Source organism: Brachyhypopomus gauderio, chromosome 2 (genome assembly GCF_052324685.1).
Source record: "Brachyhypopomus gauderio isolate BG-103 chromosome 2, BGAUD_0.2, whole genome shotgun sequence".
NCBI lineage: Eukaryota > Metazoa > Chordata > Actinopteri > Gymnotiformes > Hypopomidae > Brachyhypopomus > Brachyhypopomus gauderio.
In genome coordinates, this window is record NC_135212.1 from 12,027,511 (window position 1) to 12,055,038 (window position 27,528).

Genomic DNA, 27,528 nt, shown 5'->3' on the forward strand with positions numbered 1-27,528 from the left:
ATTTTAATTATACATATTATTCTATTTCATTTAATAAAGGAAAAGGCAGTGTTGGCATACAACTTGAAGTTGGCAAATTATTATTGTGTAATCATGTATTAGTGTAATCATTTATCATTTATTTATTAGTTTGCAGATACATGTTTAATTCTCTTAGCTGCTCTGCTGTCTGCCTATGCAGAAGGTCTAAGCCTTTTATGATTTATAAATCATGATTTGTGATCTTAGTGATCTTGGTGATTCTTAGTAATCATCAAACAAAGAAACAAGTTTTGATATGGGGTGTTGATGATGGGAACTGTTGTTTATTTATTTTTGTTATTATTATTATTATTATTATTATTATTATTATTATTATTAATATTATTATTACCAGGGTGGCAACTACATACTTTCTGAGGTGTATGCAAACATACTATCGGCGCCCCCCGCACTCCACCCCCACCAACTCGGCAAATAATTTTCTGGCATCGATTTGGCGCCCCCTCTAGTGCAGCGCCCCTATGCGTTACATACGCTGCATACCCCCTTTTTGCACCACTGATTATTACTATTAATAGTAGTAGTAGTAGTAGTATTATCTCTGTGATTTCAGCCTGTGCCTGATGCCTTAATCATTAAATGCCAGAACACTATCTGTGTAATGTAGCGTGAATGATAGGTGGATGCAGTCACTGAGAGGAGATTTATTAAGGGCAAATCAGCATTCAGGGTCATTTAAACCGTCCAGGACCAGGACACCAAGACGGGCAGATTGAGAATTAATTATAAACAGAACGAAAGAAAACCACGTTCACAATGAACAAATGAAATAACAAGAAGGACTGACAACAGGATACAGTGTAAGACGAAGGAATAAGGAATAGGGGCAGTGTAAACACAACAGGGCTGAGACAAACACACAGTGAATGCTAGAACAATGACTAGCACCACACTGAGACAACACAGACTATATATACACACAGACAAACAAGAACAAAACAAGAAACAACTGAAACCAATAATAAAGGGCAGAGTACTACACAAGGGGTATTACTAACAAGACAAACAGAAGAGCACATGGAAGTGAAAACCATGAAATAAAGAAAGACAACACTGGTAACCAAGGACTATGGATGCTAGGGAGGGGACATTCTTAACAGTCTGGGTCCTTGGGCTATTAATATTATTCAATGAAAATTTTTGTAATAAAACCTTGGACAGTATAGGAGCCATGCCAAGGACTGTGATCTTCTGCATTTGTTCAGGGTGGATTTTTTTTTTTGGAAGAATGTTCGGTATATTTTCGCAACACGATCTTCACAGTCCCGTGTTCTGCAACCACAACTGGAAGTCTGACCACTGATTGTGTAATTGGTAACGACAAAGACAAATTTGTGCTCGAGTGCATTTAAGTGATGGTGGTACAGCCAGGATCTGTCCGTCACTTTGGGGTCAAACGTAGGCTGAAGTGGAATTCACAAGTTCAAACCAGTTCAAACCAGTTCAAACCAATAAACGTATATTTGAAATGTTTAAATTTTTTGTACAGCTTATATATTATTTCACTTGTCTTTCTCTTGAACAGCTAAATTTTAATGATGCTGTGTTATTTGGAACTCACTATCTTCAATAATTTCAAACAGCCAAACAGGTTTTGTTTTTTTCTAGAATATTTTCTTTCTCTTTTGACATCCATGGACAAAAATGACATGCCTCAGTGGAACATTCACCAACCTTCTTCTTCTTCTCTTCTCTCTTTTCTCTTCTTCTTTCTCTTTCTTTGAATGGAGAGAGAACACAACTAGTCTTCTTTGCCTTCTCTCTTGCTTCTCTGAACGCACCATCACCCGTCAAAAACACCCAGACCCCCCCACCCACACACACACACACACACACACACACACACACACACACACACACACACACACACACACACACACACACACACTTCCCCTGCTGCTCCCTGGCCTTTTTGGAGGCCACAGCTCAGTCGGGTACTTTTATGTAAGGCTCTGACAGTTTTTCAGCTTAGCTGTACGCATGCACATGTAAAAGGTGTTAAAGTGGAGAACGGCAACCTTTCCTTTCTCTCTGATACCTTACAGGAAGCAAACTTCAAAGGCAGGAGCTTGGTATGACAAGTCTGCACTGAGAGCTCTGCTGGGCTTTAGATATACTGTCCATAAGACCATGGAAGGACTCATAGCCCTTTTTAGATGCCAAGCACTTTATAGTCCTTCAGACACATTTAGCTGGCTGAAGGATTCTGCACAAATGGGAGCTCTTCTTGTTCGAGTGGGGCGCCGTGTAAGAGTGGCGGTCCACATCGTTGTTAATACATAACCCGCCCATTTCCAGGGACCTTAAATAATTGGATTCTTGCTGTGAGCAGAGCCAGAGCTTTTAGCCGTAAATCCATCCACAAAGAGTCCAAAGTGTCACACAGCACAGTTTATTTACAGTGGGAGAAACAGTGTAGGAAGGGTTAGACAGGAAGTCGAGCGAATTCAATGCCTCGTTTCTCCTGGCGGTTCGGTAAGGAGATCTGTGGAATGGCATGAGCTGCCAGGTGCAGTCAGCTAGGGCAGGACTCTCCCACCCCCTCAGCAGTCTTCTGAGCAGCCGCTCTTCCCAGGTGACCGTGGAGAAGGTGTCCACAAAGAGCTACGTGTCCATGCGTCCATGTTGGCTGCAGTCCAGAATGTTGAAGTGCTGAAACAGACCTGGTGTGTTGATCTCAGCACCCAAGAGAGGACGGAGAAGCTGAAGTGACTCACACTTCTGCCTCTGCCGCCGTGTCTGTTCGAGGCTTTAATGCATGTTGTCAATTCGGCCCTTGCCCAAGAAGGCTAATGAATAACCCAAAGTGTTTTCAAGAAGCGACCTTCTTGAAAACACTTTTCTGGTATGTGTTGCTGTGACTTCTCAGCATGAAACTCTGAGCCAAAAGGAGGCTGAGTACTCTAAATAAATCAATCAAATAGCCAATACAGCATGTTGAAAGTAAGTGTTTGGTTAAAAGGTAAAAAAAACTGGTGAACAAACCAACTGGCAGATCAGAAGAACTCAACTGGTAAAAGACCACATATTAGTTTTGATCCATGAACAAAGCAAATTCAGTATCTAGGCATGGATGTGTTTAAAGAGAACCTCACAGCAATAAAGCAAGCCTTGAAAATAGAAAGGACGCTTCACATTTTACTCCAAAATGGCTGAGTTGTGGCAAAATGTCTTTTAGCCAAATGACATTTGTATGAAGTGAGCCAAAAATAAAACATACCAGATTCTGATGTGTCCAGTTGTCAATACAACCAAACACTTACTCTAAATGGATAATTACTAATTGCTATGATCTGTTGAAATGGAAGGCTGCATATACAAAAGGACTATTATCAAATACAGATGTTCATCCAACATACATAGAGGTTATTGTGCTCATATGAAGGTTGATGTGTGCTTTAATTCCATTATTAACCTTATTGAGCTTAACCTGAGACATTTTTGAGCAAAAGAGTGAGATGAAAGTGAAATTAAACAAAAACAGATTTTAATAAATTAAGCAATGAACGACAAACTGACAGAGAGTGAACCGACAGCAAAGAATTATGGAAAAACAAGTAGTTTAAAAGACGAATGAAAGACGGAGAGTCTTGGAGTTCATAGGCTTGCGAGATGTATTGTCAGGATGGAGAAGGTCATTGTGAAGCAGGATGACAGGATGATCCTGTGGGCTTAAGTAGGGGCCGTGTAATGAGGTGCAAGTGTGAATGATAACTAATTTGTGGGTGAACATGGAAGTGGGAGTGTGTCGTGATTGGTGGAGTGACTGACAGGCTGGGCGTATCTGATGGGCTTGAGGAGTTTGTAGGTCATAGAGGTCATGACTGTTTCTGTCTGTGTTTGACAGGGTGTGGGCTAAAAGTGTGACATTACCAAAAAAAAACCTATAGTATATGAATAACATATGAATAACCTGTTGCCTACGAATCTATCACCATCTGGAGCTCATCTGTAAATCTGTAGATATGAACAGTTCACTGGGCTCCATGAGTGTCATGTGACTGCACATTAATTTGAATATGTGTATAATAACAATATGTGAATCTCCCTACAAAATCCCCAAATCCCAAGTACTGTGTAGAGTCCCAAGTTTTGACAGAGTATAGGTTTTAGTAGATTAGTGAGAGGTAGGTGATTTTGACCAAACACATAGTTGGTGCCCTGTGAGTTTGTGTACAGTAGTCAGGCTCAGTTCCTGATCATGAATTGAAATCTCCACACAGCAGCACATTTTACTGGGACCTGAAGTGGTTTGTCTGTGTGGAGGCTGTTTAGATGCCTGCATCGTAAGGGGGGCCCGCTGCAGGGGTGTCAACAGCATACAGGTGTGTCTGTCTCGTACATGCCTGTTTTTTTCTGAATTCAAAGCCTGCAGTGTCATTTTTTTCCTATTGTAATCATTGAAATGTAGTTGGCAAGCTTTCCTGTGTACCACACCAAGATTTCCTCAGAGTCTTGACCATGGTGAGCTGTATTAAATTTGACTGAGAGCACAATAATCTCTCACATGCCTGAGGGACAGTGAGTGGGTGAATCTTCCCAGCACTAGGTTTGTGTTCAAATGAAGATGTCGACGTTCTTAAAAGCATTGAGGACGTAAAGATGGGAGAAGTAAAGGAAGTAAAGGCCGCATAAAAAGCATCAAAGTAGTCAAAGTGTCAAACAAGACATCTTTATTGAAAAAGGACAATAGAAATTGTACAGAACTTATTTCTCATAATAATAATAGTCAGGAATAGCACATGATCTCCCTGCAGATGCCCCTCTCCTTCACAACTACTTAAGCTTCCTCCTCCCTCTTCCGGGTTGCAAAGTATTGTTGCCATGCCCAGAGGTGTCAATTCCAGGTTCAGAAAGTAAAACTCCTCACCAGGATTTTGCTCAGGGTTCCTGGATTGTTTTGATTCCACAAATTTTACCTGGATTGCACTAATTAGAAAATCTAGCAAGCTTGAGCAAAATCCTGGTGAGGACTTTTACTTTCTGAACCTGGAATTGACACCTCTGGCCATGCCACGTACCGAGCGTTCCTTCCGTGTTACTGCCTTTCTGTGTACCGACCTCTGCTCTCCTCCTAGACCTCGTTCCCTGCCTAGTCCCTCTGTACCTCCTGGCTTCTGTCTCACCGGTGTGACCCTGGTCTGTCCTGACTACGTATGCAATACTCCTGCACAGCGCACCCTGAACGGAGTAACTCACCTGTTCGATTGCTAGTGTTTTGCAAGTTAGATGTTTGTCAAGAAGCGCAAATAACCATAGACAGACATACAATTTAAGAACAACGGCAAGTGGTATCAGCTGAGTTAGTGCTCTGGTAAGAACTCAACAAACAGGTGAGTCTTCAGTCTACGCTTGAAGATAGCAATAGACTCTGCAGTCCTAGCAGCTAATGGAAGATCGTTCCACCATCTTGGAGCCAGGACGGAGAATAGTCTGGAGCTTTGTCTTCCATGAGACTTTAAGCATGGAGTTTCAAGTCGAGCCAAGCTTGAGGTTCTGAGTGTTCGCTGTACGGATCTGCTTTTTACCATGGACATCTTGTAGGGAGGGGCCAGTCCATTTTTGGCTTTGTAAGCAAGCATCAAGGTTTTATATCTGAAGAGAGCGTAGCAGAGAAGTCACATGTGAGAATTTGGGGAGATTGAAGACCAGTCGTGCTGCAGCATTCTGAATTAGTTGTAGAGGTCTGATGACCCGTAGAGGAAGACCTGCAAGTAGGGAATTGCAGTAGTCCAGATTAGAGATTACTAGAGACTGCACAAGCACTTGAGTAGCTCCCTGTGAAAGGAATGGTTGTATTCTCCATATGTTGCAGAGGAGAAATCTGCAGGATCTGGTCAGTTTTGAAACATGTGTTGAGAAGGACAACTCGTTGTCCAACGTTACACCCAGGCTTCAAGCAGTTTCTGATAGTGTTAACAAGGTGTTCTCAAAAGGAAACTGTGAGGTTGTTGTGTGGGTTTGGGGTTCCTGGAATGCACAGAAGCTCAGTTTTTCTAGGGTTGAGCTTCAAGTGGTGAGCAGTCATCCATGAAGCAATATCTGCTAAGCATGCCGAGATATGCCTAGAAACCTGGGTGTCAGAATGAGGGAAGGAAAGAATTAGCTGGGTGTCATCAGCATAGCAATGATAAGAGAAACCATGAGACAAAATAATGTCACCAAGGGAACAAGTTTATAATGAGAAGAGGGCCTAAGACTGAGCCTTGGGGTCTCCAGTGGAAAGTTTACATGGATTGGATGTAGATCCTCTCCACGTTACCCGATAGGAACGGTCTTCAAGATATGACTGGAACCATTTCCAAGCAGAGCCAGTCACACCTAGGCTAGAAAGAACAGAGAGGAGGATGTTGTGGTTGACCGTGTCAAAGGCTGCAGAAAGATCTAGAAGAATTAAAACTGATGATAGCTTGTTAGCCTTGGCAGCATGGAGCTTCTCGGTCACTGCTTTGAGGGCAGTTTCTGTTGAGTGTGCCCGTTTGAAGCCAGACTGATCATGGAGTTGGTTCTGGGTGAGGAAGAGAGATAATTGATCACAGACTGCTCACTCCAGAGTTTTTGATAGAAAAGAAAGAAGTGATACTGGTCTGTATTTGTTCATGTCAGAGGTGTCAAGTGTTGCTTTTTTCAAGATTGGTACCACCCTTGCCATCTTGAACACGGTAGGTACATGACCAGAAACTAAGGAGTTGTTGATGATTGCTGAGATGAACGGAATGAGTTCTCTTGACATATTCTGGAAAAGAGTGGAAGGAATTGGATCCAGTGGGTCTGCCTGATCAATACGTTACAATAATGTTGTATTGAAGGTTAAAATCTTTCAGGTACGGATAAATCAATTTATTTGAATTTAATAATTCATTTAAAATATTGTTTGGTTTATTTTTACAGTTTTCCAACAATATATATGTAGTTCTATACATATTTTGTTAGCAATCTAGTGAATAGGACATGGAGCATCTTTTTCTTTTTTCTCTCATTGGTGTCTAGGGTTTAGTGTAGTTCGTAAGGGTCAGGATGGGGTTATTTGGTATGTAGGGTTTAGTGTAGTTCGTAAGGGTCAGGATGGGGTTATTGGTATGTAGGGTTTAGTATAGTATATAAAGGTCAGGATGGGGTTTTGTTGTCTAGGGTTTAGTGTAGTTCATAAGGGTCAGGATGGGGTTATTGGTGTCTAGGGTTTAGTGTAGTATGTAATGGTCAGGATGGGGTTATTGGTGTCTAGGGTTTAGTGTAGTATGTAATGGTCAGGATGGGGTTATTGGTGTCTAGGGTTTAGTGTAGTTTGTAATGGTCAGGATGGGGTTATGGTGTCTAGGGTATAGTGTAGTTCGTAAGGTTCAGGATGAGGTTAATGGTGTCTAGTGTTAGTGTAGTTCGTAAGGGTCAGGATGGGGTTTGGTGTCTAGGGTTTGGTGTAGTATGTAATGGTCAGGATGGGGTTTGGTGTCTAGGGTTTAGTGTAGTATGTAATGGTCAGGATGGGGCTATTTGGTGTCTAGGGTTTAGTGTAGTTCGTAAGGGTCAGGATGAGGTTATTTGGTGTCTAGGGTTTAGTGTAGTATGTAATGGTCAGGATGGGGTTATTGGTGTCTAGGGTTTAGTGTAGTATGTAATGGTCAGGATGGGGTTATTTGGTGTCTAGGGTTTAGTGTAGTATGTAATGGTCAGGATGGGGCTATTTGGTGTCTAGGGTTTAGTGTAGTTCGTAAGGGTCAGGATGGGGTTATTTGGTGTCTAGGGTTTCATCACTTCTCCTTCTGCCAGTGCTTTCCTTATAAGTAAACTTATAGTGCTTATATTCTGCAACCTTCCATTCAGACAAGGCAGTATGAATAATCAGGTTCTTCTTGACTCTATTGCCATTTACTTAGATAAATCATGCATAAAGTGGGTCAGAAGTTTCTTTTAGGTTATTTTAGGTTATTTATCTTCCACTTAACTGGAATGTCAGTCTCCTTGCATTGTTCTTGCCCTGCTCTCCTTGGAAATCAAAATTATAAAAATTTCATATTACTTTGTTTATGGACTGCATATATATGCAGTTAAAATATACAGTTAAAAGTGAAGCCATAATGTGTCTGACTCCCTCTAGTGGCTGACTGCAGAACAACTTATAACTCTGACCATTCCCGTGTAAAAGAACAGCTCAAAGTCAAATGTATTGATTTGTCTGAGACCAATCTTCCAGTGAACAAGCCAAAAGTGACAGTGGCAAGAGAAAATACCCTACAGCCAGAGGAAAAACATTGCTAGTAGTATAAAGAGGGAGGGGACATGCAATAACAAATATGGCAGAGGATTGTGCAAATACACTGTCCAACCTACAGTCTACTAACATGTTTTTGTTCCAGTTCCAATCAAGTGCACAGGTGAACCTAAGATGGCATCTCCCATATCAGTCATATTGGTGGTTTAAAACTTTCACAATCTGTGTCAAAGGAGTTGTACAGTTCTATTCATACAGTTCTAGCTAGAGAGTTTTGCTGAACATGTTTTTTTATCTTTTATTTATTTTCCCACCAAGGTTTCCTAAACTGGTCTGAACCTGATCACCAGCAAGGCTGTTCATTGTTTTAGGGTGTGTGTTCCAGTGATTGATGCTGTTTTCTTCTGTTTTATTCTGTTTTTATATTTAGGTGTCCTGTGTGGTAATCATCAAAGTATAACTTCTGCTTAAATCTGTTCTTTTCCATTAAACTTAGAAAACCAATTCTAAAATGTATAATTATTTTTTATAAGTTCATATTGTAGTGTGTTCTGCTTCAGACACAAAATTTTTATTTCAGCTCATCCCTACAGTGGCTGCACTCTAATTTTCTCTTTCTGTGTCTCCCTCTCTTTCTCTCTGTCTCCCTGTGTTTCTCTCTGTCTCCCTCTCTTTCTTTCTCTGTCTCCTTCTGTTTCTCTCTCTGTCTCCCTCTCTTTCTCTCTCTGTCTCCTTATGTTTCTCTCTTTGTCTCCCTCTCTTTCTCTCGCTCTCTCTCCCTATGTTTCTCTGTCTCCCTCTCTTTCTCTCTCTGTCTCCCTGTTTCTCTCTGTCTCCCTCCTTCTCTCTCTCTGTCTCCCTGTGTATCTCTCTGTCTCTCTGTTTCTCTCTGTCTCCCTCCTTCTCTCTCTCTGTCTCCCTGTGTATCTCTCTGTCTCCCTGTTTCTCTCTGTCTCCCTCCTTCTCTCTCTCTGTCTCCCTGTTTCTCTCTGTCTCCCTCCTTCTCTCTCTCTGTCTCCCTGTGTATCTCTCTGTCTCTCTGTTTCTCTCTGTCTCCCTCCTTCTCTCTCTCTGTCTCCCTGTGTATCTCTCTGTCTCCCTCCTTCTCTCTCTCTGTCTCCCTGTTTCTCTCTGTCTCCCTCCTTCTCTCTCTCTGACTCCCTGTGTATCTCTCTGTCTCTCTTGCAAACATTCTTTTCCCCAGCTCTGCTGCTTCTGTATGATGTTACCAACAAAGCATCTTTTGATAACACCCGGGTAAGAGCATTATTTACATTTATTTCCTTTCATTCCATCTGGTAATAGCTTGACAAATGGCCCATCATTAACTCAGTGCCAGCATCAACATGCACTACTGTTAAAATGTGTTTTATATAGCCTTTTATAGTATATGTACTCAAGAAGAAAGACTATGAAAATAGCTAGAAGAATATGTATAATTTGCAGTTAAGAGCAAATGTCTTAAAAATCCTGCCTCTAATGAGAGAGAGAGTGATTATCCAGTCTGTCAGTTTCACTCTGGGCCTCAGGGTTCTACCGTAGACCTGGTCTGCCCAGCTATCTGTCTCTGTGGTGGGCATGACTGAGGAAGCTGTCTTGAGAAGCATACCTCATACCTCAAACCTCATCTTTCTAAAGGTGAAGGAAGAGCTAAAAATAGAACACACAAACAGAACACACATCACATGCACCAAAGTACGATCCAAATATTTCCAAAGGGTAAAACTCCTGCATACAAATACTGGGTAATAACGCAGCTATAGAGTACACAATGCTTTTACCTTAACCCATTGGTACAGGGAAATCAGCTTCTTATTACAGTAATTTCATTATAACAGCAATATCCCCTTCTAATATGATATTGTATGGCAAGTACGTATCATTTTAGAACATAAAGTGTTAGAATTCTCCTTCAGTAAGCAACTTTGAATATGCAGGGATGGGCGATACTACCACCACTGTATACCCCATAGAACTGGAAAACAGTATGGCAGCAGATTCAACTTATCAATTTATATTATACGAGACTACAATTTAGATGTAAATGCTGAAATTTATTTTAATAATCAATGAAACAATAGTGTATTTATTAAGTCATTTTTAAGATAAGTGGAGATATTGGAGTTACAAGTGTACTCAGTATCTCAATAACAGTAATTTGATATGAAACATCAACAAAACACTGTAGCATCAGTGAGATATTTCTACAGAAATTTGATAAATCAATAAATCCCCGCTAAGGAAGAAATGACTATAAACACTGATACTTTAGAATAGTGTATGAGTTATGTCTGTTGAAAAAAGTGCACAGTGTAATATCATGTACTCTCACTATTATAGAGTATTAGTCATTTTCAGTATGGAGACTACAATATTCATCTAGCTATATTCAACTACCCTACAGTCAACAATGGATAAAAAAGATTGTAAGTTCTGATTACACATCACATGGGAGTGTGACAGAAAGGACTGTTGAGATTCATATGCAAGCAATGAAGATACCAAGATGAAAAGATCAAAGTCAAAAACACAGGCAGGGTCAGATATGAAGACATATGGGGCAGGCGAGTCTTTGAAGGAACTGAGTGAAACTAAAGGAGGATAAATAAGATTGATTGATAGATAATATTGATTGATTGTGTTGTGAGCAGAATAATAACCAGACACTTGCGGATATTTAACGGGGAACTAGTTTCACTAACAGCAAGGAGATACAAGAGCAAAGTTGATATAGAACAGGCACATCAGAAGGAGCAGGCACAAGAACACATGAGGAAACAGTTCCCAGGGTACGTTACCAAGGGTACCAAGGGTACCGAGGGTACGTTACCAAGGGTACCGAGGGTACGTTACCAAGGGTACGAAATGAGAGATCAGAACAAATAATCCAGACGGGTGAGACAGAGGCACTGGTCAGTTAACAGAATGGGTCGAAATCCAGAGAGACAGATGAACGGATAGATGACAATAGATGAACGGATGTAAACAGTCATGCCCCAGAATGAAGGGAGGCTGATCTGTGGAACAGGGAGTTATTGGTGGGGCTGGAGTGAGTGACAGCAGGGTGTGGGGCTGCTGAATGTTGAAAGGTGGAGTCAACGCTGGGAAGCGTGACAGTTTGGGACAACGGGGTGAGCATGACTGGTAACCATGGTGACAGTCAGTAGTCAGAGGCTGAGGACTCTGGCGGTCTGAATGAAAGCTAAAGAAATGACACAAAAGTAAAGTGTTTCACTTTGTCACAGTAAGTGGGAAGAGACTGGATCAAATACAGATCAGCCGTAACAAAGGGCCTAATCAAAATTTAGGTCAAGAGTCAGAAACAGGTCAAGTTATTGAGCAGATTGAGCGGTCAGATTCAGACAGGTCATCGCGGTGTGAGCCAGTCACGGAGAAACTCGTAGAATTCTGGAAACTCAAGATTTGAGATCCAGCATGGTTTTTCAGGGTCTTACACAATCTTTGGGTGCTGAGATACCCACCTCGATGCCACAGAACCCAAGAGTGGGTTGAGTAAGCTGAGGGTTTCGAGGTTGTGCATAATGAACAAGAATGGACATACTGGTTCACATCCTGGTGTAACAAGGACCAATGTTCATAACTTTGTTTCCTGGGCATGATGTAGAGTCTCACTTATCTTGCATAAATTAGGTGCAGCAAAGACAGTACTGGGAAGTATAGTGTCCTCCTCCTGGGAATGAATGTTCACCTCATAATCTCCTGTTTTCAACATTGTGGGCGGTATGAGACATGAAATACAAACTAGGAAAAATGAGGCACCAAGAAGTTCTTAGATATTGTGGATTCTTGTAGACATTAAGACCCAGAAAGCTCTTAGTCACTGTCTCAAGCCAGTGTTTCTGTTCCTTCAGGGGCAGCTTGATGGCCAGAAACACACGATTCCCAGTATCACAATTCATGTCAGCAGGGGTCAGGCTCTTTGGGAAGTGCACACGTTGGTATAATTTTGGTGGCTCTCTCTGTCACTGAGACAAAAGACCAACTACTCCAACCTTCAAAGCATTGACCTCCTGTCAAGGATATTGAGGATGTGGGAGGGTGGGAATATAGGAACATCAATGACACAAAGGCTTCTTCTGGCTTTTTAGTCCAAATAAGCCTTTTAAGCATTTTCCCATGAGGAGAGAGGTCAGAAGTTCAGTTCTAGATCTAAAAGAAAGAGATTGATGTCTGAACAAACAGGCATTTCCCTGCTTTAACACAGAGATGATCCTTTTGGAGGATGTGGTTCCTAAATCCCACAAGATGTTTTATTCCAAACAGTGAAACCCTAGGTAATTAATTCCCATTAAAATAAACAATGCAAACTCAAATTTCAATTGAAGAGAATAGTATGTTCTAGTTTTACTTTAAATCATCATTGGAATACATGTGAGGCACTCTCTAGTGAATGTCTGAAGGGCTCAGTGGATCTAAATTTGGATACACTTTTCCAAGGTCCCACCTTTTTTTGCATATTAACCTTACATCTCTTCACCATAGTGTCCAAATCATGCATATTTATCATGTAAATTTTGATATCACCAAATGAGAAGGTTCTATAAAAAGCACTTCTCCTGCCCAATGTTCCGGTGTTGTCCAGTGCATGTACATAAGTGCTTCAACTTAAACAACAGAAACAATAATAACAACAGAACGCACTCTGCTATGACCCTGGAAATGCTGGACGTTTCACTCGCTTTTGCTTTAGTGTTAGCATGTTTCATTCTTTACTACCTCAAGGAGCTGATGGATTTTATTGGAGAATACATTAAAATATATGTATCGACAATGAGATACTGATCCAATATGTCCATGAATACATTGTTCACAAAGGTATGTAATAGAAGATACTATGGATAAGCCTTGTTTCATCACCCTGTCGTCAAACTGCCCCCTAGTAGACCTGAATGTAGTTTTCCACGTGTCTTCCTCCCTTATTCTGAATGTTATTGCACATGAAACACAAGTCCAGCTTAGAGGAGTATTTAGTGGAGTAGTTTAGTGTAAGTTGTTCTAGGACTGCAGAAACTAATAGCCAAGACAAGTGGTATTTTAACCTAAGCTGAGTTGGTAATCAACTATACAAGGTCTCAGTGCCCCATCCTTCTGTTCTGTGAAGAACCATCCACCTGACATGCGGGTTGGTTAAACCGTTCAGGGTGAACGTTTTTGGAAATTAAACTGTATTTGTTGTATAAGTGGGTAATACATCTGCATGTATTTAAATGGTGTAGTTGATATAGTGTTTGCTCTACTAAATAGCTCATGAGACTGATGGTAAACGGGGTGGCGTTCACTGTAGAGTCATGTGGACCTTCTAGCATGGTGGACAATGTTAGGCAGGATTTCTGACACTGAATTGAACAAACAGACAATTATTTTCTGAGCAGGAAGTGGTCATGCCTACATTGCCATGGGAGCCATAAAATTATATGGTCAACTGGGATGCTTGTCAAAAGGAGTGGGAAGATCTCTTGTGAGTTGCTACTATTACAGAATTTAAAATGTGGTGTAGGTTACAAGTCCCTTTCTGACAGGTTTGCTATTAATAGACCACATATTCAGGGGATTAAGGAGGACTTAACAGGGAGTATCTAACTGCCTCCCAGGGCTTTTATCAATAAAGATCCCTGCAGGTCCTGAATTGATGGGTGTTCAGAGGTAAAGAATTTATTTTAAACAGAAACATGGTTATATTTATATGGTTTATATTCACATTCAGCCCTGGTTAACTACATGGTAATCTGAGTGAAAGGCCTGACATCTGCAGCCTGGTCAGTGTTCTGAGAGGAACAAAAACAGGTTCGTACACTTTTTCCTGATTGTTCCATGCTGTATGTGTCTCTTGACAAACATTCATTCAACTGAGCTTGAAGTGGTAACAGCTGAGAAGTTATTGATCAGAGACCAACAGGTCTTCAGTGCTCAGTTCCACTATGAAACATGAGTTGTTAAGGTTTATAGGTGTGTGAGGGGTGAACAGTGTCCATATCCCTGTCACAGCTAGTCATCCATGTTGATTGGCTCCCCCTCCAGCAGTAGTGGTGATGGTGGAGATAATGTCTGAGTGCCAGGGAGGATACGAGTTATATGCACCTCGGGAGCACCTGACAGTCTTGGAGAAACAGGTCCAGATCAAAGTGCTTCTAGAGAGCGAAAAGCCACCTTGGAAGCACCCTGTTGTTCTGCGGGTAGCATTGCGAACCAAGTTCACATGTGGCATACATGAGTGGCAAGGCTACAACACCCCTGCATCTTCATCCATGATGAGGAGGTCACCTCAGATACCAGCTACATTGAGGACAAGACCAAGTGGGGCCTCTTTCACCTTGGAGCCACCTAGCCAAGGTCCATGGCTTTCTAGGCCTCTTATGCCACGGGCAAAGGGTCGGAGAGATTCCTGCCCCCACCTTTCAGCTAAAAACCACAAACCATTTTGAAATTCTCAGCGATTCAGTCTTGTATGAATTCATTCTTGTTTTGGGAGAGGCCGCATTTTCATCACGTTGACAGCCCGCACCAAAGGCTGGGGGAATGGTTTAATCAAACAGTTTTACAAGAGCACTCAACATAGTGTGCACAGAGATTAATTTAGACATAATTTGAGGCTGGTTCTGCGTGTCCCACTCTGCAGATCTCCATTTCCCTGGGATTCAATCACTCTCCCTTTTGAACCATCACCTGTGTAATATCAAGCATTAGGAAAACAACAGAAAAACCTTTGCAGTATAAACGTAAATAATTTGCACTACTGAATGTCAGATTACTAAAAAAACAAAACATTTGAGATTTGAGATATTATGAGGGAAGCATATGCATTTTTAACAGATATATGTTTGGATGGCAGTGGCCCAAGCTTACTTGAAGGTGCTGCTGTAAACTATAGATTTATGTGTACTATGAGACAGGGAAGACAGAGGAGTGGCACAAAAAGTTTTGAATTTAGCAGTATAAACAGGACCTTTAGGAATTTCTCTTTGATTTCTCAACTTGGGTTTTTTCATGTGATATACAGTATCTGTGCAGTTAGTAATTATTTACAGACGTCTGAAGTATAATGCAAGCTTTTTGGATAGATTTGTTGAATTATTATTGTATCCACAACCTATGATTATTTGAAACTAGCCTAATTTATTTAACTTATTAACTTATTATTTTAACAATATCGACAATGTCTTTCACCTTGAATATTGATAATGCCTTGGAGTTCTTAAAAATCATATAGAATTTTGATTTAAACAACATTTTGTATCTTGAACATAGTTTTCACAAGGTGTAGATACAGATTTTGCTTGCATTTCTTCTTGTCTTTAAAAATAAACTATACATAGAGTTCCTGTTGTAAGTATTCAGCTCATGTTCTGAATATTGAGCTCTAGTAGACTGTTAATAGTAAACTAGAGGAAAAGTTCAGTTCACAAATTCCTTGTTTAAATAAGGAAAGAGCCCCACTTAAGGGAAGCTGTTATAAAACTGAACACACAGTAAACAAATTGACAGTAATTATGATTTTCTTAGGGCACAGATTTCAGAATCATATTCCTCAAGTCTAATTAACAACATAATGATAATAGCAAAGTAGTTTTCTAATACTAATTAGTTAAATTATCAAAACTATCTTGTCTCAAAGTTATATTGTTTAGAAGAAGTGGAGTTTGCATTCTGTTTTCCAAGAGATAATGGCTTAGTTTAGACCAGGGGTGGCCAACCCGCGGCTCGCGAGCCGCATGTGGCTCTTTGCCTGGTTTCATGCGGCTCCCCAGCCGGTCCGCGGGCTCACCTGCACAAACGGGGCGACACACTGCTACATTTTCGTGGTGCGCGGTTAGTTTACAAGCCTAGCGAGCCGCTAATACTTTTAAAACCGGCGTAGTGGAAAACACACATTTGACTGTCTTCACAGCTAATAATTTACACTCGCCACCCCCCCCCCCCCCCCCCGCTCAACAGATTACACTCGCCCATGTACGATGTGGCTCTTTGCCGTAACACAGTAAGAAAAGTGGCTCTTGGTCTATGACGGGTTGGCCACCCCTGGTTTAGACTAACAGGAGGTTCGTATGTGTCACGGTACACTACAGTCCTTGACTCCTACTTTCAGACGTGTCTGTGTGTTTGTGTGTGTGTGTGTGTATACATTTGTCTATGTAGGTGTACTTCCGTGTGCTTTTCATAGTGTGTGTGTCTGTTATTCATATCACCTGTCTTCTTGTTTTTATGTGTTACACTTGTTGCTTATCATGGGTTTACTTAAGTGTGTCTTCGTCATCAGTCGTTTGACTTTGTGACACCAGAGTTGCCAACTCTCACTCATTGAGCGTGAGACACGCATTTGACCGTTTTCACACGCTCTCACGCCACACTTCCGATATCTTAAGTCGAAAAAAAAAATTGTGGCACATAGATGGATAGTTTGATTACACCTCTCATCCACATCTATGATTCAATGAGTTACTAGTTCGCTCTGGCGCCAACCACTGGCGATCGATAGATCGCGATATAACTTAATTTGTGTCCATTTTACATTCGCCGCCAACCACCCCCCCCCCCCCCCACCCCCCCCGTCGTCAACTTATGTTCACCCCCAACCCACCCCCCCACCCCCCCTCAACAATTTACACTCGCCACTTCCTCCAGGATCAAATCTCACTCCAACCGATCTTCAAAAGTTCAAAAGTTGGCAACCCTGGACACGGGTTTAGTTCGCTAAGTCTGTTAGCACTAAAGCACTTTCAGCTACTAAATAAAGCTGATGTTTCTGTTCATTCTGCCTCTTCGTCTCCGCATCCTCCTTGTACCGCCCCCATTACAGAACTGACCCACGCGAGAATGCCAAAGGGGAAACATGGAAAGAAAGGAAGGAAGTAGTAAGCAGAGTGCAGGTTGGCTCTCTGCACCTGGAGAGGATAGTGAGCACCTTAGGTGAGGGACTGTGGACTGGTGCGTGCTGTCTAGCAATGCACAAGGCCCAAGAGCCTGTTGCTCCCAAAGCCGGTGCACATTTCCCGACAGCACCGGAGATCAGGCCACGCTAGTCAGTCCCTCCCAGAGGTTGCATGTGTCCAAAGGGGACCCAACCCGTGGCCATAAATGTTAATATTCGTTTTGGAGTTCCCCTAGATTCCATTGTAAGGCCTGTTATTTTATCAAATCAAATCAAAATGTATTTATATAGCACTTTTTACACCAGTCGTCACAAAGCAACTTTACAAGTGTACGAGTCCAAGCCCCCAGTGAGCAAGCCAAGGGTGACAATAGCAAGGAAAAACTCCTTAAAAGCATGAGGAAAAAACCTTGAGAGGAACTAAGACTCAGGGGGGAACCAATCCTCTTCTGATCGATGCTGGTCACCATAATAACACTTTACTACCTGCACTTTACTAATCATGTCACATCTAGGAATGACAGTAAGATGATAACATCAAATTATAGATTTTTTTCCTCTGATAGTCAAGACTGTTGACTAAGAAACAGTGTCAGACATTATTAAAGGGATGTCAAAATAATGTCTGCAGCTTCATTAATCTGGACAAAACTGAAATCTTTGTCTCAGTGAAAATTGATTTGTGAGAAATATGTAATTATGTCATTTTTACGTTAAATCTGGTACAGTGAGGTTATATATTAAATCTCAAGTACAGAACCTAGGTGTCATTTTTTATTTCCTCAGATAAATAGTGTTACTAAGGCTTTGGTCTATTATTTGATGAATACTGCTGGTCAGATTTGTCCAATACTGTGTTGAGGCGTTGCTTTCGACACACAATATGTTTATTATCAACAGCGCATTGGCTCTTATCAACAGAGAAAATGAAAAGCACGCAACAGAGACTGGACTCGAATGAAGACGAGCAACAGGCACAACATTAAATGCTCTAATATAAACAAGGAACAAGTGCAACACATAACGATAACAAGACAAGCAACAGGTGCGATATCTGAACACACACACACACCAAAGGAAGTACATATATGAACGAAACCATACACAGACAAGCCCAAAGGGAGGGGTCAGGGGCTGTACCTTGACAAATACAAGCAGTATGAAAAAAAAACTTTAAAACACAGCAGTATGAACTCTAACAAAAGCAATTAAGTTAACCCTAAATTGTCTAGCAGCCGTGTTCACTGAATGTTTATCATTTTGTTCCAACCTGTGAACATAGATCTGCAGATTCTGTTCTTCTCAGAATACCCTGTATAAACTACAGAAATCGTGGAGAGGCATTTTTATGATCTGTTCTGCTAAACTTTGGAACTCTGATCATTTGGCAGTCAACATTGGTGGCCCTCAGTGCCCAGTTCTCAAGGGAGAGTTCCCTGTTCAATCATTTATTTTACTTCAAACATCTCCTCTGTAGCATAATGATTAGGATGGAGGTCCATACCTGTTGTGGACCCTGGTTCAGTCCCTTGACTGGGTTAGTCAAGTGTGTCTTGCTCAAGTCCTCACCAAGCAGAACCTTCTCCTGAGTTTATTTGCCCTTCTGGCACTGTAGCAGGCACAGCAGTGTGCTCCTTTATCCCATCCCATTCCTTTAACTGATTTCACTTTTTGATTGGCTTAGGCCACTTTCTTGGCTGCCCCTGTGCTCCCTCCACCTCTGCATGGGTCCATCTAGGACAGGGGTACTCAACTAAATTTGTCCGCGGCCCAATTTTGGCAGATAGCTGTCACCTGAGGTCCGGGGGGTGACGAACGTAAGTTGTTGAGCGGGGGTGGCAAACGTAACATTCGTGACGGAGTGTTTTTTCAATAGCCCTGAAATAAATGTTCCGGTTTAAAATTAATTCTCCCGTCAAAATTAATAAATATGTTTTTTTTTTTGTCCGTATCCAGTTAATCAGGAATGAGATTGGGTCCGGACAGGACTGCATTCGGGTCCGGATCCGGACCGCGGTCCGCCAGTTGAGTACCCCTGATCTAGGAGGTCCTGCCCTCTTGGAGGATTCTCACAGGGGGCAGTTTGGTGCTTCACCCTGATTACTTTTGAACAAAATTACTACTTGAAATATTGTTCTTCCTTACGTATACCTTACATTTTTAATTTTGTTCATTTTTTCTTTTTTCTGTTCATTTGGCAATGTATCTTTTTAATTAGTTGTCATTTTATTTTGATGTTTTTGTTGTTTTATTCTTTCAACTGAAGGTTCCTTTGAGATGCTTGACAAGTGTTCTATAAACAAACAACTCCAGGGTCTTGGTAAATGTTCGATGATTCTGTTCTTAAAGGGTAAACAGGTGTGAACTAGTTGGATAGGTTCAGGGGTCGAGACAGATGGATTGTGAATATGGACTGAAAGCCATGGTTTCTTGTATCTCTCAAACTCGCTGTATCTGTGATCGTATTACGTGAGGAAAGTTCATCTTGACTAGCTGTCTCTGTTTGGATGTCTTCTCCGTCCTCTGTAAAGGACTGTAATAAGGACTCATTACATTCCCAGTGCTGGCTGAGAGCTCTGTTTCAGGAGGAATCATTCACCACCCACCTTACCTTCCATCCCATCTTACCTACCATAGGATGGTCAAACACCTCCCTTAATATAGAGAGGAATTGCTTGTATAACTCACACTCCAGTCCTTCTCTTTCCTATCCTGCTGTAGCCTGGTCCCATTTACAAGTGAAGTGACAGGGTTATTTTCCATGTATCCATTGCTGGAGCAGAATAATGATGTGTGAAATATAGGGAACACCAGAGTAGGAAGCTCTTACACCATAATGGGCTTCTATCAAACTTCTTGAGCAGAGCTATATTACCTTCAGAGACAGGAGGAGGTTGTGGGTGGGGGGGGGGGGGTGGGGGGGGTCACACGATTCTCTGCCATGGCTGCTAGAGGTATGTGGTCAGGAGGTGTTAATTGGGATAGTCATCATAATAGACAGGCTAGATGGCGCCAGAATAACAACTGGATACCAGAATAACTGCACAAGATGCAAACACTTCTGCCTATCAAGAAAGAGGTAGAACACCCCAACAAATGCACAATCAAATGGATCAGCAGGCTTGTAGGCTCGAGACTGTGCTGTATGTGTGTGTTGAACATGGCATACTAGCCATTCATATTGAAGGACTTATGGACCTACAGTAGGAAAATCTTAGATTTTATCAGATTGTATGTCAATACTTGTATGCTGATTTTTCATCACTGTATACATCTATATTACATTGCACTGTAAAACTCCCAACATCAGCATACAGATTTAATAAGAATTAAATTATTAAAGAACTGGGGTTGACACAAAAACTCAAACTAACACATCCATCTGCTGTTACGTCCTTTTCCCCTTATTTTTCAATATATGGTGTATGCTTGTTAGGGTTCACACACACATAGTGTGGGAACCCTATTGTAATTGCTGGTATTTTTCTTATTTTTCTTATTCTTTTGCCCATTTTTTGACATAAAATGCATCGTGCAGCCTAGACCGTAATGCCTAGAAAACCCAATCTTGGCAAAAAGGTTCAGTTACCTCCAAGGACCAGATTCCCATACAGGGACCCCAAATTGGCCTGATGGTGGCGCTATAGCAGACCATATTGACTTTTTGTCCATATCTCCTACACCGTAGGTCCTAGAACCAAAATTCCAGTTCCTATGCATTCCTTGACTAAATCCAATAGGACAATTAATATACAACCATTAAGCTCCGCCCACTTAGATTTCGAGTTAATTTGCATAATGTGCAAAATCACACACATCTTTGAGCGCGAACTAGTCCCTGGATTTTTCACATACGTGCACATATGTGGTATCAAAACGTTCAGAAGAGTCTGAACTTTAAAATGTATCCAACAAAAATGCTAATTTCTTCACTACCTAGTCAGTATAAGCCAATCAAATGAGGGGGCGTAAATTCAATAGTAAATTTTGCACATATGGAACTCTAACTTAAGAAAACTTGCATGTAATGAGATGGCACTTCACAGACAGCTTCCGTGTGAGGGTCTGGGGCAGCTCGCAGTGGTTGCCATACCTCACCTGCTAGGGGGCGCTATAACATGCAAAAATTTGCCCCATGCACTCAGATTGGCCGATCCACATGAAACTTGACAGACATCATCTATGGGCCTCTGGAAACCAGGTCCTAAAGCAGACATGCCATACTTCCAAAATGGCTGACGTAATCGGCCAATCAGTGATCGGCACGCGTTTGACAGGCTTACCATTGGTCGATCTGCACGAAACCTCTTGGGTGTGGACAAGTGCACGCCCCCTATGACATAATCCAGCCGGGTGTCGATTGGCCACTGGGGGGCGCTATTGCAAAAAAAGCAAGTGTATCCCCTACATAATTCCACTTGGGAACATGCAATTGGACTCTTTTGATTCCTTGCAGTAGTGCGAACAACTTTCCCATTACATGTCCTATTAAAAAATGCAGTTTATTTACAGTTAATAATAGTTTGAAATCATCATTTTTCATACTCCTCCTAGGATTTTCATACTATCATGTCAAGCAAAGTCTTATAATACTCTACAGAGTGTGAAATCAAAAAACAATCCAAAGATTTTGAATTTGAGGACACTTATACCTGCTAAATATTTTTTTAATGGACAGCATCGATACATATAATATTCATATTCTTAAAGCTCTTTCATATTTTACCCAATTCTGACCAAAATGCACAAGCCCATTCAGAATCCCATCCTGAACAAATTTGTCAAGTTTCATCTAAATCGGTTATCGTATGGCTCTACAGTGCAGTATTATATACAATGCATAAGAATGCATGTAAAGTCCCTCTGTCACCTTCTCCTTCTCACACGCACGCAAGCTGAAACTCACACTCTCAGTCTCTCTCACACTCTTGGCGCATTTCCACTAGGGCCTGCTTGGCGCGGTACGGTTCGATACGGGTCGGTTTGTGAGTGTTTCCATTAGTACCAGTACCCTGTGAGCCGGCCCCTTTGGGTACTTTTTTCGTACCGACTCGCTCGAGGTTCTAACCGTCCCGAAGCGGTACAGTTCTGTGACGTGGAGTAACAGCATGACACTGATTGGCCAGGGAGTGTCGTCACAGGTTGCGTCAGGAGAGCGACTCCTCCGCTATGCTATGGACTCCTCAACCATTTTTAAAACCCAAGGAGCGAAGTCTGTTCCCTGGTCAAACGCCGAGGTACAAACCTTTCTGTTAATAATCAGCGATCAAAAAATCCAGGGCGAACTGGACGGGGCCACTAGAAATGTAAAGGTTTTTAGCGAGGTTTCCGCGCTAATGGCCACTCATGGCTACCAGCGGTCCGTTCAGCAGTGCCGGTCGGTCCAAGCTAAAAAAGCTTAACGCGATTACCGGGCGGTGAAGGACCATAACGGACGCAGCGGAGCAAACCGCAAAGACTGGATATGGTTCCAGCAAACGGATGTCATATACGGTCACCGGCCAGCCAGTAACGGAAGAGAAAACGTGCTGGACAATGTCGGTGCTGGAGGCCACAGAGAATGGTGAGTGTATTGTGATTTCACAGTTTTACTACTAGGCTCGTAAAAGATGTAATATGAACGTAATATGAACGCATCTATTGTAAACGCAGGAATTTAGAGCTGTGTTTGTAGTTAATGTTACCACCACAGTCACTACTGTACAATAGCTAGCTCTTAGCCTTGCTAGTTAGCTGTAGCCATAAACAAAGCATGAGCAGCGATGACGTGCTACACATTTTGTGCAGTTACGCTATATTGTTGTTGCTTTCACGGGAATACTTGTGTTTAATATTTGTTATTTTTTACGTTCAAGATTCCCCTTCCACTGACGAGGCGAGCGGAGTTGGCGGAAAATGTTTCCTTCAACCGGGCTTTCCTCGGGGTGCTTGGCGAACTTGTGAACACCATGCGAGACAGACGCCAGTAAAAGCACACAAAATGTTGCTTGTAGTACTATAAATATTTATTTCATATAAAGCTATACGTATATATTTGCTTTTTGCACTTTTTTAAAACTATAACTATATTATTTACATATGTTGTACTTTAAATATCTATATTTCATAATAAAGTTTGATTTGATTTGATTGTATGACTGATGCTTTTTATGCAGGGTGTGTTCAGCCTGTTTGAGTAATACCAAATTATTATCAATAATTAGAGCAATCACATACAATAATGAAGATAAAGATAAATAAGATACAATAATGCTATGTGTTAAGGGGCGTCGACCGGTGTTGTGGTCGTATACAAATGATGTCACGACACTACAACCCGCGCGCCAACAGCGACTCCACCCACATTGGGGTGGTTCACCATTGTAATGGAAACACAACGCGACCGTACCGTTCCGTTGCGAATCGACCCGTACCGAACCGTACCGCGCCAAGCAGGCCCTAGTGGAAATGCGCCATCTCACCCACATTCCCCCTCCCATCTCTGTGCCCTAAGTAAACATTGCTCTGGCTACCTAGATCTCTCTGTGTCTATTAACCAGGCACACACACATACAGGCACAAGCAGGCCTTCCTATAGCATTCACAATGACACTTCCCTAGCCATACCCACCCATATCTCAGTGACTAACACATGCTCATACAAACTGATATTTGGCTTCTTTTTTGTCTCTCTCTCTCACACAAACACACAGACACACACACCTTTATACCTATATGTATGTATAGTTTCTATGTATACTTATGTATGTATGTATTAGTATATGTTGTCATAGTTTCAGTACATACACTACCACACACACACACACACACACACACACACTTCTACCTAAATGTATGTATAGTTTGTATGCATATCTGTCCAGTCATAACAGTCATGTCAGTCCAGTCATGTCAGTCATTTCAGTCCAGTCATATCAGTCATGTCAGTCCAGTCATGTCAGACATAAGTCATGTCAGTCATATCAGTCATGTCATTACAGTCATGCCAGTCATGTCACTCATTCCAGTTATGTCAGTCATATCAGTCATATTACTTTTGTTCATCATGCCAGTGATGTCATTTCAGTCATATCAGTTATGTCAGTCATGCCAGTCATGTCAGTCATGTAATGCCAGGCTTTGCAGACTACATTCATACTTTGAATACACGGGCAGTCATGTTAGGCGTGCAAGGTGTGCAAGGAGTGAATTAACAAAGCATAGTCTCTGGCACCCTCAATCTCTCTCTGTCTGTAATATACAGGCCCAATCATGTATAGACACAATATAGGCCTTCCTATATTGTTCACATAGATGCAGCCCTAGCCAGATGTGCTATTTCTGTGTCTCCCTTTCTGACACACGCAGATGTCATCACACACTATCTGTAGAGCACACACTGGCCAAACCCAAACAGCTTCTTTTCACTTTTAGGTCTAAAGGACCTTTTGGGCTTCCTTTTGCCTATTGAGGCCAAAATATGCCTATTTGTGTGTGAACCCGCCAATCGCCGCTTGCGGCTATATTTGCAAGTTTGGTTTTGATGCCATTTGGATTGCATACATTTTTAAGGGAGGCCTCTTAAGATCAGCCAAGTGTGCACATTGGAAGGTCATGCATTTTAAATGTAAAATCAATTGCTTGAGCTGTGTGAGGCATACAGATCCTTCCTCTCGCAGGCTTTCATTGTTTGTATAATGTGTGCAATCACTCATTGTAATCAATTTAATCGCTATTCATATGGCATCCCAGACGGCTGAGGACGAATGTGTTGATGTCAGTGTGTGTAATGTTCGAAAGGACAGTGTGAGACAGGGAGGAGGGTGCTGTGTTTTTATCAAAGATGGAAAAAATTGGAACACAGCAAGCAACATAAGCAAAAATATGCCACTTGCTGGGGGAGTGTGCTCTCTTAGAACTGCAAGAGCTCTCATCTCTCAGAGTTGTGTACTCTGAAGGGTCTCCATCTTACTGGGAAAAGGGTTTAAATAGGCTGCCTTCAATAAGGAACAGGTACATCTAATATTAATTAACTGCTGAATCAAACCTGAGGACATCTCTGTCATGCACATGACTATCAATCAAACTCTGCCACTGCTAACGATACAAAAATACACCAAATTCTGTGAACCCATCAGAATAATCAATACTTGTTAAAATAAAATGCTTGATATTTGCTTTGTTTTGAACGAAAATATTAACTTGTTTGCGATGTCATTTTATAAGTAAATTTTTTACTGTGCTATGGTCAGACTTGCTTAAGTGCAATACATCCGTACATACAGTATACATCATATCCTTTGATTTCTCATTTTAGCATTGCAAACAAAAGTCTTTTAGAAATGTCATTAGATATTAGAAATAATATTGTGTAAATATTAGCACAAATGAGACAGCATTATTATGCACCTATTTAACAAGCATTTGAAGTCACAGTTAAAATGTGCTGTGTACAATAACTCCAAGGATTATCAAACCATCACAGAAAGAACATTTGGTATCTAATTTAACAGCTTGTGTGCTATTTCTGCTCCACAGAAATCTGACACGATTTCATCTGTATGCACTGTATGCACTTGTCACAGACCACTGGCTGTTTGTCAGTATTCTTCACTTTCTCCAGCTTGACAAGTCAGAGTCTCTGACAGCCAAACATTTTATGTGTAGCACAGAAACATCAAGAAACTCATTTGTAAAGTTTGTATTTGGTCTTCATGGCCACCCCTGACCCATTTTAATCAGGATCCAAGGAGCCTGATATGATTTGTGTGAAGACATTTCCCAGAATGGCCCAGAGAAACTTATTTGTGCAGTGTGCTTGTGGTGTCTTATTGGATGAAATTCCTCGTGAGTGGCAATTTTAAAGGAAGCCTGAGGAATAAAAGAATAAACCACTTTCAGCCTTTTAGCTGAGTGGAACCATAGCCCTGTCTGATGGCCTTGGGCACTCGACATATTGAAGAAATTAAAAGACAAAATTATCGACCAGCCTAAATGTCTTGTTTGTTGGGGCACTGAATACAAAACCCAGAACCCTTATTCACAGGTAGTGACACAAGTTCCTTCTAATAATCGCTAATAATGACTGTGCTCCCACACCAGCTGATGCTAGTCGCGTTGTAGTGAAGCGTTAGGACTATGGGTCTGATTTTCCTGCCAAAGCCAAGGACCCATAGACAGTGAGCAAACAAACATGTTCCTAGCAACATATTTCCCAATTCACTTGAACCATGTTTTTAATTAAACTGAAGAAATTATTTTGGTATGAAGAATAAGCTCTAGGTTTCACTCTGAGCATTTCATTTGGATCGGCAGCTGCCTGTGTGAAATATCCACGTGAGATCGTGTACATGCAGCTGGTCAACCCAGTGGAGGACGGGTTCCCTCTGCAGTTTTGGGATTATTTCTGAGGTCTGCTCAGGGAGTTTTTCCTGGCACCTTTGCCTCTGTTTGCTCATTAGGGAACCGGACCCATTAGTTTGTTAAGCTGTTTGTGATGTATTGTAAAAATGTATTAATGACTTTGACTTGTATATAGATTTTAAAATGTTGCATTAGTTATGTAAGATCTAGAATGGCCATTTTATGGTAAGGGCTGTCAGTCTATACTTCAAACATGAGTAAATATGTCAGCCTTTCAGACTACATCCCTCTACTGCACGGCACACATGCCAAGTTTTTTCACACGCCCATTCCCAAAGCAAAAATAATAGGTTGACTTTCTATCCCATGAAAATGCCACCACTAATTAATTCGTTTGTATGCAGGAACACAGCAGCAGGCTAGATAAGCAGATCCTCTGATGAAACAGGTGCATCTTCAAGATTAAAGTCCTAATCTTGAATTATAGTTTGGAATAATAGGGAGGCGTCAGCATCAATCTTAGTCTAGGGATGTTCAGCAAATAAAACGTGAAAATGTGAAAGTCAGCAAATGTGGCCATGAGTGGTTTTTTTTTTTTTAAAGAACAAAATTCAGAACAAATTGATGTCATAAGATGCTATTCACTAAATATTTTAAAATGTGTAAAATATTAATCGGCATCCCAACTTTAACCATATTATACACATATTTATTTTGCAGGGGTCCCACAAATGCATAAATTCCCCCTCCAAATGCATTGGTTTTACATCACACTTTTTCAATGTGTACCCTGCCTGAGGGGTGGGGACGAGACCGCTCATAAGGACAGCACACCTGTGCCCTTGGCAGCTGCTGTTCCATTAGGCCATTAAAGCATTTGAACCATTCATTATGCACAGCCTTGAGTCATTAGCAATAGGAGAGAGGGCTTGCACTGAAATTTTCACTCTACATCTTTGCTAAACATGAAAAATTAAAGATGGGGCTGCATGTTTCTCCTCTTTCTTTGTGCAGCAGGGTTTCATGGGTGACAGTCCATATTAGGAAC

The 27,528-nt window shown here is 41.4% G+C and overlaps 1 protein-coding gene across 2 annotated transcripts in view; it reads left to right on the forward strand.

Annotated features, from left to right (window-relative positions):
• LOC143487934 (ras-related protein Rab-26-like) overlaps positions 1–27,528 on the forward strand; it is a 107,553-nt gene that overhangs the window by 53,958 nt on the left and 26,067 nt on the right. For both annotated transcript variants that reach the window (XM_076987240.1, XM_076987238.1), the window contains exon 5: positions 9,456–9,508. In XM_076987240.1, the coding sequence (XP_076843355.1) occupies positions 9,456–9,508 (53 nt within the window). The remainder of the gene's footprint in view (positions 1–9,455; positions 9,509–27,528) is intronic.